At 39.6% G+C, this 15,236-nt stretch overlaps 1 protein-coding gene across 2 annotated transcripts in view; it reads right to left on the reverse strand.

Moving 5' to 3' along the window:
• The window catches only part of IMPG1 (interphotoreceptor matrix proteoglycan 1), a 145,506-nt gene that overhangs the window by 104,209 nt on the left and 26,061 nt on the right, over nt 1–15,236 (reverse strand). Inside the window, exons 2-4 of one of the 2 annotated variants that reach the window (XM_025382210.1) lie at nt 9,200–9,433; nt 2,051–2,217; nt 1,745–1,773 (exon numbers count right to left, since the gene is read on the reverse strand). In XM_025382210.1, coding sequence (XP_025237995.1) covers nt 1,745–1,773; nt 2,051–2,217; nt 9,200–9,433 — 430 coding nt within the window. The remainder of the gene's footprint in view (nt 1–1,744; nt 1,774–2,050; nt 2,218–9,199; nt 9,434–15,236) is intronic. The other variant, XM_025382211.1, reaches the window with a different exon arrangement.

Consider the following 15,236-nt stretch of genomic DNA (forward strand, 5'->3'; position numbering starts at 1 on the left):
CAGTTTATACTCCTACAGGAAAACTGGAGAAAGCAAGGGAGTGTTCAATAAAAATATAAGTGCCAAAAAGAGTACAAAGTTCAAAGCAGGAAGAGATTGCTGTAAACTCAAATAGTCCGTTAAGACATCCTGGTGAGGCGGGATTCCACCTGGAGCCTGAACGAGAGTAGAATTTTGATAGATGGAGTGGAAAAGGCAGATTCTTCCAAGCAAGAGGGAAAGGTTAGGGTCAGAATCCGAATGAATAGGGTGTGGTCGATATGCAGTGAGGAAGAGGCATGGTGGCAGCTGTGGAATCATGGATAATAATAATGGGAGGCCAAGTTGGAAAGGTTAGGAGGTGAAAGGTCTGGATTAGTTAGTTCGGCTTCTGCCTCAGTGAAGGTTCTAGCAAGAAACAGATGACTCACTCATAGTGGGGTAACTTGTGCAAAGTTCAATAAAGGGATTATTTATGAAGTTGTGTGAAGAGTATAAGAGCAACCACAAGGGAGAGCACAGTACCCCACAGGTTCAGTAACAGTGCGGTGCTAAAACTATCCTTGGGGCCAGAAGGGATGAGAGGAGACCAGGAGCCAGCCACAGAGAAGGCCCTCTGGAAAGAACGGCCTGGCAGGAACTGAGCTGAAGCTGACAAAGGCCAATAGGCCTTAAAGACTCTGCAGGTGTGTGTGTACATTTTCTGCCAGCATTCTCTTCTCTCTCTGATTTCTTCCTCCTCACTGGCTGGCCGTAACCAGAAGCCAGAGGCAAGGGATGCCAGTGATGCAGTTCTTACCACTCAGTCTCCTGCACACGGAGGTGGGTTGGAGAAGGTCGGGGGTGGACATTCAGAACGGCAAGAGGAAGATGTAGGAATCTTTTGAAAGCCATTGAACAGGGCTCGTTGTAATAAAAGGAATATTTCAGACTTATGAATCTAGTAGCAATTATGCAAGTTAAGGAGAAGAAGAGGTTAGAGGCAAGGAAATCTGTCAGGGAGATCAGATTAGACATTTTTCACAGAGTATATTAATAAGGTCCTAGACTAGGTTAGTGGCAAAGGGAATAGAAACAAAAGGGATAAATATGAAAGGCATTGTAAAGTACTGTCAGTAATTCGTGTGGCCAAATTTGTGTCTCTCTTCGTAGTATTATCTTCAGATTTAGACTTCTAAATGCCATAAGATGTATGTAATTTGTGAGTTTAGAGTTTGACAACAACGTCTCTCTTCTTTAATCATTTAATCTGATGTAGTTTTCCTTTTCTCTTTGTTTTTTGATTTTCTTATTTGATATTCAGTTCTTGTTGAGGATATAACTTAGAGCGTTAGTAATTTAGTTTGAGAGATATTAACACTTTACAGAATACCAAGTGAGAGTTCAAAATTCAAGTTGTTCTTTGAATGTATTAAATATTTTCTTGATGTAACTAATAGTTTACCATAAATTCTAAAAATCAAACTATTTTAATTTCTCTATTTCTTGTAAGTGAAGGTGCGCATTAGATACATATCACATAGTGATTAATTCATTTTGTCTGCAAACAATGCAAACATCTATCTAAATCTATAAGGTCTATTTATTTTTGTCTTATGTACTGATTTATCTTCAGTACATTATATGCAGGAATTGTCTGTCAGAATAATCTACGCAGATCTTAGTGGCTGACATAAAATCCTACAGGTAGAATAGCTTAGTTTCACTCCATTGTACTATCTTTTTAAAGTCAAGAGCACACACACACTCTATATTGGGTACTTGCCTCTCAGGGAAACTTCTCTGTTTTATTCTCTGCAAAAAGATAAAGATAAAAAGTAATTTTACCAGGAGATAATGCCAACTGAAGAGCTAAAGTCTATTTTCATTCCCTTCTCCCTTAAACTACACTTCAACCTGACTGTACCATATTATTTTGCAAGAATAAAATTTCTATTGGCCTAATCAGATACCTCCAAGTACTTCTTCAACTAACTATTATGCTGTAGAAACCAATTCAAAAGGCCTAGGGGCTGGAGCCTGGGAACTATTCGTGCAGTGTTCCAAATAACCGTGTGGTGTTTGGACTCACCTGCTGGAGAAGATCCAGGTGCTCCTGGGAATTGCTGAAGTTTTGTCCAATGTCAAAGAGGCAGAAGGTCTCCTGCTGGCAGAAGCTGACCCAGTCCTGATATTCCCCTGTGTCAGGGATGCGATCCAGAAAGATCCGATATGCTTCCCATACTGCTTCCTGACACACTGTAATACAGAGTCATTAGGGGTGGAAAATGGCCATGCCCTAAGAGACTCCCCATACCCAATCCCAAGCAAAGTCTAATAACATGGAAAATTATTTCATGGCTTATGTTGACACACAAATTTACAGTCTCTAAAAGTTAATTCATTTAACAAATATTTATTGAGTACTTACTATATGCTATGGAGCAAAAGCAAAGCAAGAAAATAGGGAATATTGTGTGCGTGTGTACGTGTGTGCATGCGTGCGCACAGATGTGTGTGCGTAAAACTACAGTTTAAAATAGAGTGGTTGAGGAAGACCTCACTATAAAGGTGACTTTTGAGCCATTTGGGAAAAGTAAAGTCTCCCAGTTTATGGAGTGTTAGGGGCATTGAAGGAGCAGGGAGGATGTCGCTGTGGCCAGAGCAAGGTTGAGAGTAACAGAGGATGAAGATAGAAAGATGTGGCGAGGGCCAGGTGTGGTGGCTCATGCCTGTAATCCCAGCACTTTGGGAGGCTGAGGCGAGCAGACCACCTGAGGTCAAGAGTTCGAGACCAGCCTCAACATGGAGAAAGCCCATCTCTACTAAAAATACAAAATTAGCCAGGCATGTTGGTGCATGCCTGTAATCCTAGCTACTCAGGAGGCTGAGGCAGGAAAATTGCTTGAACCTGGGAGGCGGAGGTTGCGGTGAGCCGAGATCACGCCATTGCACTCCAGCCTGGGCAACAAGAATGAAATTCCGTCTCAAAAAAAAGAAAGATGTGATGAGGTGAACACAGATTGTGTAGGGTTTCGCAGACCAGCAGTCTCCAAACTGAAGTACAGGGCCCCTGGCTGTCCTTGAACACTTTCCAAGTGATGAGCAGGCACACACATTTAAAGAGAATCAATTTCCGGGTCTCCATTTTCCTGTACAAGCTTTCCCAAAATTGGTCTCCCTAAAGACACACCTCTTCATTAGCACTTCCCTTTTGGTCACAATCCTTTCCCCATTCATCCATCCCTACTCTTATTGTGGCACAGTGCCTCTAGGTTACCACACCAAGGAACAATTTGCAATAACAGTACTGAGTTTGAGAAAGGGAGTGAACTGAGTTGAGGGATAACACACATTTTGGCAATCTAGGTGATTTATGATTCTTTGCTTTCAACAAATTAGAAGGAATCCTAATAGGTTGACAGCTGATTGATAGATCATTAAAAATAATGATGACAGATCATGATGTGATTATTGGCATATAATGAAAAAGGAATTTAAAGAACAAGAACAGTGCTGTAACAAAACTCCATCTGTTCCCATCTACTTATTTATCTAAAGAAGTTTTCTCAACACCTAACTGAAACTAAGTAAGATAATAGGGATAAAATTGATGTTAAATTTAGTCTCATTTTATCAATGCACAATATAAATAATGACAAATTGTATATGAACAATTAGAGGAGCAAAACCAAAGCAATCACTTTGATCCAGAGGCAGAAGCTAAGGAAGCGTAAGCTACAGATCCTTTTTTAACATTGATTTCTTCCAATCCCTGTTTAGAATTTTGCATTTGCGATTTTGTATTTACAAACATTAACAACCACAAAACTTGAATCTCACTCTATATCCATCAACAAAAACTAAAACTATATGTGTTTAGTTTTAACTGATTATATATTAAAAATGATAAATGCAACTGAATCCAGAAGAAATTTATTTTTACACATAAATCTTATAGTCACAAGAAATAAAAAATGTGATTTCAATTTATGTTCATATTTTTGTTACTAAAAAGTATTTTAGAGCAATCAATAACAGATTTTTCAAGCATAAACATAAATTACATTAAAATGGGACTCTGAGAAGTGGAATGGAAATGTAAGTGTATGGAGAAAAAGAAACCATGTGACATTTCCTACTGTTAAGAAGAATTTTCTCACCTATCTGTTAAAAGAATTTGATGGTAAATATTGAGTGGCTGTGGTAGATGCTACTGGATACATAAGAAAGATCCAATTCTAGTTTTATTTTAAATATCAATATTTACAACTCACCAAAAATTACAACCTATTTATTAAACTTGCCAAAAAACTTTAGATGTCAATGGAAAAGCATGCGAGGGGATTATATAGCTTAAAAGTTGTTTTAGGGGCTTAAGTGAGCAAAAAATGTTGGAAGCCTCCCTATAAGCATTTGTAATATGTTGATTTTTACCTCTAGAGCAATGGAAACAATTGGAGCCTTTAGGGCAGAGGCTGACACCATCTGACTTACTAAAGAAACACTTAAAGAAACGTTGCTGTGCTGAGAAAAAGGGCTGTGGGGAGGAATAGGGTGAGAGGAGACCAATCTGGAGACTCTTATGTGTTATTCCCTCCTCCCCACTTATTCCACGTCTGGATTTCTCTTAGACTCCTTTTTGATCAATAGCAGCTCAGGTCATTTACCAGCAGCAACCTGACCAGAACCTTCAAGGTAATTGTTCTTTTAATGAGTAATCCACAAAGACAGGAGAGGGTGCAGTCCTGACCGCCTCAAATGTGCCATCTGGTTTCTCACGCTGGGGGAAATAACAGGGATCAACATGTGGGAAGCAATGGAGTACCTCACCCTGCAGAATTCACTTTTGTGAACTGTCTAATATCAGGCAAGGATCAAGAAGTTTTAATGCCTTGTCTGATACAAACCAGCAAGCTGTCTCTGATCCTTCATCTCTGGTCAATAGTCTACATAATATGCAAGAAGGAAACGGCACTTAGATGTTTTCAGATTTGTCCAGATCCTAACAGTTGTATGTCAGTCTAAGCAAACCAGCTGCCTTTGCTAGCCTTCTTTCCCACATACTCCATTCTCTCTGGGGATGTTGTCTTGTGGCTACTTCAGTTCAAAACCTATATAAGTGCCAGAGATACAACAATACATAAAATAAACTAGCACTGTCTTTGGTGACTTTCATGGATAATATCTAAGTATTGGTGAGTTTCATGGACATTATCTGTGTGTGAAACATGGGGGAAGATATTATGTGATAATCTCTTCTGGTTACAAGTTAGGCACAACCTTTGAGTGTGTGGCTTTTGGTCTCAGATTAAGACTTGTTTTTATTTCATTCCAATTTAAGTCTTGAACTAATTGTGTTCTTCGTTGAGCCTAGCTGCTCCCAGTTGAGCCCAAACTCAGACTGGCAGGCATCATAACTCATGTAGACAGATGTATACAGAAGTTCATTTTCCTGGGTGCTATGTAGCCTGAGGATGCATTACCAGTTATGCAGAGATTTCTGCAGGCAGTTCCTGTCATATGGTTGGGGAGACTGAGGTTGAGCAGTCAAGTAGGAGGTGCTATTTTTGTTGCTTGCATCTTCTTCCTAGTTCTGCTCCTTTCCCTGCTGTCCTTTCTCCTACCACAGGACACAGAACTACTCAAAACCTTCCATAAGGGCCCTGAAAGAATCTTCTTCCTAGAGCACAGTGTCTGAAGTTGCTTGAAGAATTATCTCCCTGTGACATTGTAGTTTATAGGAATCATAATGTTAAGGAGGAAATCTCAGACTCTTTCTGAGGGGCAGGCTTTCTTTTTCTGTGGCTCCTCTGATGTCAGTTTTCTCTTGGACGCTTCTCACAAGCCAGGAGGCATAGAATCTTTCCATGATTGGCAGCACAAGCCCACAACCCATCAGGATAGTCCCCCATCCTTACTGGGGAAGTATCAAAAAAACCCTTGAAAGTTGAGACATCAAAGGACTTCAGGGCTGGGAGGGATCTGAAAACTTCTCAAAATTGGAGTTTTCTAAACCTTTGATTTACCTGTTCTGTACTCTCCTCCTTTGAACCTACTGGGAGGGACTGCCACAGTGATTCTAAAGAGATCCAGCACTTTCGCCTCCCCCTGACCCCAGTCTTCCCACAGTTGCCAGCCGATGCCTGAAATCTGATCACAGAACGTCAGCTTCTCTGCTGAAGGTCATATCCTAAGTCATTTGATGGTGTAGGAAGAACCCCAGGGAGCACATACCCTGGAGGCCAGACACGGCAGTCTGTAATTGGAAGTCCTGGCCTGCAGACAGTTATTCGCAATTAGTATTGTTAGACCAATGGTATGTGAAAATGCGCAGTACAGAGTTGCGCACACATTAGGGGGAGAAATAACACACTGAAATGGGAGTCAGGACACTTAGTTCTACCCCTGTTCTGCTGCCAGCTGTGCCCCTGAACATGAAACTTTACTTCATCAGATCTCAGTTTTCTTATCTGTACAAAGGGAGTGTTGGATAGATGTTCTCTAGATTAGTGCTTCTAGAACTTTAAAGTACAAATGGATTTTACCTGTGGAACTTGTTAAAATGCAGATTCTGACAGTAGGTCTCAGGTGGGATCTGTGATTCTGTATTTCTAACAAGTTTCCAGGTGGTGGTGATGCTGTTGATCTGTAGACAACAGGGAGTAGCAAGAACTAGGACCCTATCCATCTTTAACCTTCTCTAAGGCACACATAAATGTGAAAGAAAGACCTAGGTTTTTTTTTTTTTTTTTTTTTTTTTTTTGCGGGGGGATGGAGACTCACTCTGTTGCCTACGCTGGAGTAGAGTGATGTGATCTTGGCTCACTTCAACCTCCACCTCCTGGATTCAAGCGATTCTCCTGCCTCAGCCTCCTGAGTTGCTGGGATTATAGGCCTGTGCCACCAGCTAATTTTTGTGTTTTTAGTAGAGACAGGGTTTCACCATATTGGCCAGGCTGGTCTTGAACTCCCGACCTCAAGCGATCTGCCTACCTCGGTCTCCCAAAGTGCTGGGATTACAAGAGCGAGCCACCACGCCTGGCCAAGACCTAGTTTTTGGTGTTGGGTAGGGGAGACAGAGAGGGAGGGAAATAGAGGGAGAGACACAGGTGAGGGTGAGGGGAGTCTGAAGGGAGGCATCCGTATAGCAGGAAGTTTGGCTGGAGCACAGAGCAATTGTGCTTTGAGATAAGCACATTTATGATTCTACCACAAAGCTCAGAACATTTCACTGTGTTGCTTTTAAGCCCTGGAAAATGAAATAATTCAATGTTCCATTTGATTTGGGAATATGGATGCTTTCTCTTCTAAGTTTGAAAGATGTCAACAGATAATGTTGTAAAAGTAGCAACAAGAACAGTAAGTGGTTCTCTCTGTCAGAGGAACACCGTTTTGTAGCTGGGTCTTATTTCTTGTTTCTTTGTGAACCAATTTGTTCAACTTAAGAAACCCATGCTGATGAATAGTAAAATTTCATATTACCTAGGGGCAGCCATAAAGATAATGGACTGTCATTGCTGTGGGGAGAAAAACAATGGTTTGTTTCATCCAGGGAAACAAGAATGAAAGAGGCAACCTAATCAAGAATAAAGAGCTGAGAATAAAAATTCAGAGCTAAAAATTTTGTTGCAGCAATAAATAGTCTATTCTAAATACCTGCAGTGAATCCTATCTGTGAATGTTGTAAAGAATTAGAAGTTATGTGAAAACAGGAGTAGTTGCATTCATATTCAGTGTGATGCAAACACTATATGTACGTCCATCCCTGAGCAAACGATATGGAATTTACCAGGGTCATTATCTGATCAATGTGTAGGCACACTCGAAATTAGTAATTTAGGCATGTCAGTGTCTTTTCTCTATTTTCCCAATGGGCTCTTTGTGTTCTGTGTACACCAACAAGCATTGGCCAGTACCTGCTCTGTGGAGATGCCCTTCTATGACCTCAGAATAGTAATATAGTGCCCTTGATTTTCTATAGTGAGAGTCTTCTTTCAGACTATGATCCAGTACTTTTCACTTTTCTATGGGTGTGGCTTCTTTCAGAAAGTGAATATCTTTTTACTTCCACAGAAAATGAGACACATGAGGAACAACAGACTTGATATTTTTGAGACTGTTAGTTAATTATGCTTCCAAAACCAATAAGAACTCTTCAGATTAATTTAACCCCGACACATCTAACAGAAATAGACATCCAAGAAGTTTTCTGGATGTTAGCATTATGAAATGGGTACTCAGTTGTCATAGTGTACAACACATCACAGGCTGGAATTGAACCAGCTTGCTCTAGTAGATGGGCTTTAAATAAAGCAGGGTCGTTCTGCTTTTTGGAATGGAAGCAAACATCTAGTGTGATCAAGGTAGAAATCAGTAAAACTCAACTTTCGCATGTAAGACAATTGAATTTAGGACTCAGAGAGACAAGATATTCTGCATTATTTGGAGCCACCTGGGGAATTTTAATAGTAGCTACCAAGGATTTGTTTTTTTCTTTTAAAAAAGAAGCCATGAGAGTTTTGTCATCCATAGTTAGTTAGTGAAAAGGATAGTCACTGATGGCTGCGCTGTGATTAACTCCTTAATGGTTTCTGGGAATGCCATCAGAATCCTGTTAAGCAGTCTTGGGGTAAAAAGTGGACTGTAACTCTGCTAGAAACCACTGTAATTGTGTTGTAAATTCTGCTAACACTCCTGCATTATATCTTGGTAACCACTCTTAATTTGTTTCTCCTCTGCACTTCAACCGCCTCTAGGTTTCCAAACTTTAAAGTTTCTGCTGGATCATCAATACACTAACTTATAAGAGGATCTGGATTGTAATGTTGCTTTTGAAAAATAAAATCTTAGGTCATAAATCAATTTGCTTAGATCCCTGACATTGCAATCATCCTGTGCTTCTTACTCATATGAACAACATTAAAATGCAATATTGAGCATTGGCAAAAATAAAAAAATAAAGGGGTAAAATCTGGATGCCAAGGTTTTCTGGTGATTTATAAATGCCCTTTTGGTTCTATGCTGCACAAGATATTACTTTAAACCATAAGAGCTGATATCTACCATAGTTTTGAATGTTTATTATTCATTACTATCAGATTACCACTAGGTCGATTTTTATAATTCTTGTGGCTAAATGACAGACCTGGAAGTTTTAGGCTAAAGACAACCTATGAATGAATGAAAGGGAAGGGATGGAAATAACACAAGGCTAAACAGGTTTCACCTCTTTCCTTACCTCTCAATCTATAATAAGCTTGAAGACTGGCTAAAATCTGTTTCATGGATTCCTGTGGACAGACTTTAACCCCCGTTGGGAAAAATGCGGATCTTTTTGTTCGATGCTTTGCCAAATCGAATATTCGTCTCATAGTTGACATTTTGTACATTTTTTCAGTACTTTCAGTTGTTTCATTTCTTGGGGGATTGTCTATGTCTTTAGTTTCAGAATGGTATATGTTAATGGAGATATCTGTAAAAGAAAGATTGATATCCTGGTGAATATATACATTTATGTGATATATGTGACATATATGGATAAATGACTGAAATAAACTGAAAATTACAATCCTCTAGTTTATGAAATTTCTACCTTGGTGCAACTGCTAAACGTAATATTCCAAATGACAAGGCATTTTCAGAAATAAGGGAATAGTATAATGAGCTGATCAAGCGTATTTTTAAAAAGCCAATGTCTCAAATCATCTTGCCTTTAGGAACTGCCAAATATTGAAACCATTTCCCACACATCTTTCTAAAAATCACTCCCCACTTAGCACTCAAGCCTCTCAGGAGATGTCTCTTATGATAGATAATATAATTCAAGCAGGGAATGATATAGCATTGCGGTGCCCAGAGGTGTACTGTTGATGAGGAAGTGGAGTGCTTCTAAAAACCTAGGGGAAAAAGGCAGCAAAATAACCTTCCTGCCTATTAGTGGCAGCCCTAGGAATTCTGTATGGGCAGGGCTCAGAGCATGGCAATCTGGCTGAAAGTGGGTTGGAGCAAGGATGTATCTTAGAGTTGCATTTACAGTGCAAGCTTTGCCGTTTCATGAAGTATGGTGAGAGGAAGGATGAAGGGGGAGGATGCCAAGGGGCAGGCTGGCAGAGAATGTAACCCTCTTCTAAGCCATTTCATCTTGCTGGCATGGCTGGTATCTATTAGGGTTAGGTCTAGACTACATTTTTAACTTTCTGGACCTCTCATAATAATAACTTAGATTCATCAAACACTTTTTAATTTTGAATTTTTATATGTATTATCTCATAGCCTCACAAAAGCTTTACAACATAGGTGAAACAGATATCATTTTTCTCAGTTCATCAGCGTTTAGGGTACTAAGGCTCAGAGTGGCAGTGTGTGTTAACAGTGTAGTGAGATCTAAGTTACATATAAATGTGAAAGACAGACCTAGGTTTTGATGTTGGGTTTGGGAGAAAAAGAGAGAGAGGGGAAGAGAGGGTGGCAGAGAATGTTAACAGTGTAGTCAGATCTCAATTATTCCTCCTCTACTCCATCTCTTTCCTTTTATCCATTCTACCTTTAAAAAAATTATTGATGAAAAATTGGGACCTCTTACTATGGCCTCTTGAGACTCCAAACATGTGGTTTGTAGAGACTTATAATCCCATTTTACTAGGGAAGGCTCTCAAACCCATATCTCGTGAAATGTGATAAAAGGGGAATCCAAGCAGGATAGCTGAAGAGCAATTCGAATCTTTTTGCAAAGCATGAAAGTCCCTCAGTATTGTAGAGGGTGGAGAAAGTCCATCTGGGAACACATATTCCTGTCACTTTGAGAAGTCTCAGAGTGCCCTGTGTTAGCCTTGGGCAGAGGTACATTCTTAGGAAAGAATCTCCAGGAAGGGAGGAAATTTACAGCTTAATTGGCTTACCCAGCGACACACTAGACCCATAAATCATAATCTCTGAGTAGAATATGGGCATCAGCAATTTTTGAAGATCCTTGGGTAATTTCAATATGCAGGCAGGTTTGGGAATCACTGTTCTATAGATCTACTAAGATGCTTCCACATGAAGAATCAAGAGGGGTGCCTCTCAAACTGGCTTACACAGTAAGAAAGTTATCACCTCCAAAAGACAGCCAGAGGCAGGGAATGCCTGGTGGAAATGGAGGTCTGGCTCTGACTTGTCTGCTTCTGTCCCTTCATGTGGTGATATCATCCACGGGCAGGCTTCCATCAAATTCCCCTGATGATGGCCAGCAGCACTGGATCACCACCTTGACTCTCATTCATGTTGAAAAATGGCCTTTCCCTTAGGTCTGGCTGACTTAGACCATGTTCCTGGAGCAAGACCAGTTGCAAGGGATATGCCAGTGCTGTCAGCTTGATCTGAATAATTACAGAGCAGGAAACTGGGATTACTTGAAGTGGCTCATTCTAACCACAGAGTTGGAACCAGTTTTTCCTGAGTCAAAATGACTGCATGGCGAAGTGAAAGGTGCCCATTCAATCTAGGGGCAAAGTGCAAAAGAGGGATGGGAGCTGAGCACACAGCTGTTAGTACCCATTACAGTTAGTAAAATGTGATTTTTTGTTTAGGAATGTTAATTTTAATAATCTTTTCAAGCAGTTTGTAGATTGCAATAAACTTGTCATAGTAAAAAGTAAGTTTTTATTATATTTGAATTGCCATTTAGAATGGAAGACAAAGCTGCCTCATTGGGTACTTCTAAGTCTAGGCAGTGTAACACAGACCATATTTAGGGAGGCTGTGCCCCTATATGCTTGCCCTTCTCCATTCTTCTCACTGTGCCTGCCTGTAATGTGTGGGGTCCTGCTATCGGGCTGGTCCTGTTCTGTACCTCGTCATCACCACAGTATTTGGTCCTTTGGGGCTGGTCCTATTCTTACTGTCTAATGTTATGCCCTGTAGAACTCTCTGAGTAACTTGGCTTGGGAAGAGTATCTACTCCACCCTGGCTCTGGGAACAGTGTTACTGTCCCGGAATTTTTTCCAGGTGGATCCTTTTGATCCTAACACTTTGCTCATATCCAGGCTCGCTGACAGAGATCCTATTTGATATGAATCTTTAGGTTTCATTCTATCAGGGTAGGTAACTTTGACTTGGGAAGAGTGTCTACTCTACCCTGGCTCTGGGAACAATGTTGCTGTCCTGGAATTTTTCCCAGGTGGATCCCTGTGGATCCTAACACTTTGTTTATATCCAGGTTCACTGATAGAGATCCTATTTGATATGAGTCTTTAGGTTTCATCCTATCAGGGTAGGTACACAAGCGGGGGTGAGAGGGTCACAGAGTTGCCCTGTTTCTCAGCACTTCCATGAGCTCCCACCTTTCCCTTTCCCCTGGTAGGGTCAGTATTTCCCCGTTCTCCACACGTCAGCAAGTCCACACAGCTAAGGGTCTACAAAGGCAAATTAGGGTAACGTGAATCCATTTGCCTGGGATACCCCAGTTTGTAGCTGTTATCCTTTCATTCTCAAATGTGTCCCTGTTTGGGAAATAAATTATAAGGTCACCCGGTTTTAAATATCTCCTGCTGGGGGAGACCCGAGACAAATACTCTACAAATGGTTGTTTCTTTCCTCTAGGAAGTACCATGTTCCACTTTTGAATATCTGCCCTTAACAAATTCCTTCCTTTGGGTTGAAAATTACTTTCTGATAACTTTCACATATCAGTCCCATTTCTGTCCTCTGGTGCAGCAAACCCCAAGATACAACTACTTCCATAAACACTTCCTCATCTTTTTCCTATTTTAGGTTCTCTTGGCTGAACAAACAACCTCCATTTTTTTTTTTTTTTGGTATTATACGAATATTAGATACCTTGACTACTCTGTTTCTGTGACACAAAACCAACCACAGAGAACCCCCTTTGATGATGCTATAGCTCGGGCTGGGATTAGAATCTTTTGTTTATGCCTCTGCCCCATCCTCACTAGAGACGAGGTGAGAGATTAGAAACTTAGGGTTACCTGAGTCCAAGGATGTTTGTAGGACAGGCCACAGTGACAAGGTCTGTTTGTTATGGATTTCAATGAAATAAAAAGAGCTGATAGTTGTTGGAGCTAACGAAAGCACTTTTGAGTAAGGCAATTAGACAAGATCAGATGCTGTTCTCCAGTGCTGCATAAATTGTAATGTTGATACTGAACTGAACTTTTAAAGATTCTTTGCGTCACTTTTGCGAGTTTGATATTTTTGGTGTATATAAGTATTTGAAAAGAGGAGGTGAAAATTTAATGAGAATGAATTGATAGTTGGAAGACTTGCTACACAATAGAGTATATTTAATAAAAGACTGGAAAAGTTTTTGAGGCAGGAAATCTCTAAGATGATGACAAAATGAGGGTAACCTACATGATGATGAATTAGCTGCCATCAACAACTGTTTCTGAATGAAATTCAGAGTTACAAAGAGAAGGGCAAAGTGATTTCAGAAAAAAAAAACACCTTCACTTTGAGTTGAAAATTACTTTCTGATAACTTCCATATATCAGTCCTATTTCTGCCCTCTGGTATAGCAAACACCACGCTACAGCTAATTCTGTAAACACTTCCTCATATTTTCCCTACTTTAGGTAGTTCTAAAAAGAGTATTGGAGTAAAATAATATTAGAACAGTTTAATTAAATTAAGAATTAAGAAAAAAATACAATTGTACTATTTTAAATTATAGATTAAACACTAGGAAAATGACCTTTAAGCCAATGGTTTCGGAAATAGTCATATCATTGAATAAAGAAAAGACAGAAATGGAAAGTAATACATTTGAATATTCAGAACTTCTAAATATAGATGAGGAACAGCTGTAATATGCATGGTGTTTACTTTCTGAATTTAGCTTAAATACGTTCATTACTTATGAAGGAAAAAGGTAGTAGCAACACAAATCATATAATGTCACTCAAGTATTCAAAATGTTTTCATAGAACCAATGGTATACAGGGCCTGGAACTGTCACTTACTAGTTGTATAATGTGGGTGTACTTGACATCCAAGTACATCCTGAGTTTCCTCATCTATAAAATGGGGAATAATAATACCTCCCTTACAGGGTTTCTGTGATATTAAATGAGTTATAACATGGGCAGCATCTAAAACAGTGTAAGACACAGTGTAAGTGCTCAATAAAAACTCCTTTATCAGATAATCGAGGCATTCCACTTGTTGGTACCACTCTTCCTTTCTTTACCCTCTCTCTCTTTTTTTTTTAGTAAGATCTCTAAAGCTTTATTCAAAATGTTCATTAGTCAGTAGAATAACATTTTATAAATCAGTGAAAACCTGTACCTACGAAAATTATAAAATAAAATACCAGCAATAGCATGAAATCACACAGTCTAAAATTAGACATATTTAGAACTGGTTTGTGCGAAAAATGCAGCTCACAAGTTTTCTTAATATGTCATGGATTAAATATAGTATTTTCGTTACCAGCATAGCTTGGTTCTTATTCCCACTCTGCCCCTACCACTCTTCCGTTTGAACACACCCTTCACTGTGCGAATCCTCAGCCCTCAGACAGGACTATGTCTATGCCCTGAAGTCTTCCTGCTTCCACACTGCAGTGCTCATCTCGTGTTTGTCTTTCATATGGGAGGCGCTTTGTTGTTTTCCTACTTTTCCTTTAAGAGCTAGTGAAATGTTACATTCTCCACTATGCTTTCTCAGATCCCACATTCAGGATTCTTTCATTGCTCCCTCCTGTTCCTCCAGGGTGGTTCACATCTCTATGGCATTCACTGATGCACCTGTATTCATTAAGTGACTACTGTTTCAGGTCCACTATGGCACATAGCTGTAAATGAGATAAACAAAAGCTATGAAACTTGTGTTGTAGTGCTTCCTTTATCCTGTCTTGAATACTAATTTGTTGTAAATATGAGTTTCTCCCTTTAGACTGCAAATACCTTTGGGATCTGTATTGTAGTCTTGCCCTCCCCTCTCCAATTCACCTTGGTGCTTGCCTAGTACAATGTTTTGTACATGACAGAGATGCAATACATATTAATTAAGTGAATTAATGAAAAATGTGTGTGGAAATATTCATGGGATTTTTAGAATATATGTATGAATTAGATTTGTTTAAAAAACCATTAGACTATGAAAAAATGTTTCATGTCTTGCCCGCCTCCATTATTGCAACTCCTCTTTGAAATTTCTGTCCCCTTTCTAAGGGTCTAATACCGGAGGCTTAGGACACAGTCATCTTATTAAAGATAATATCCTCAGTGAAAAGGCAAATAAAAATTCTTTTGTGAATAAATACTGAAAGACCAGA

The sequence above is a fragment of the Theropithecus gelada genome, chromosome 4 (assembly GCF_003255815.1).
Source record: "Theropithecus gelada isolate Dixy chromosome 4, Tgel_1.0, whole genome shotgun sequence".
NCBI classification, from domain to species: domain Eukaryota; kingdom Metazoa; phylum Chordata; class Mammalia; order Primates; family Cercopithecidae; genus Theropithecus; species Theropithecus gelada.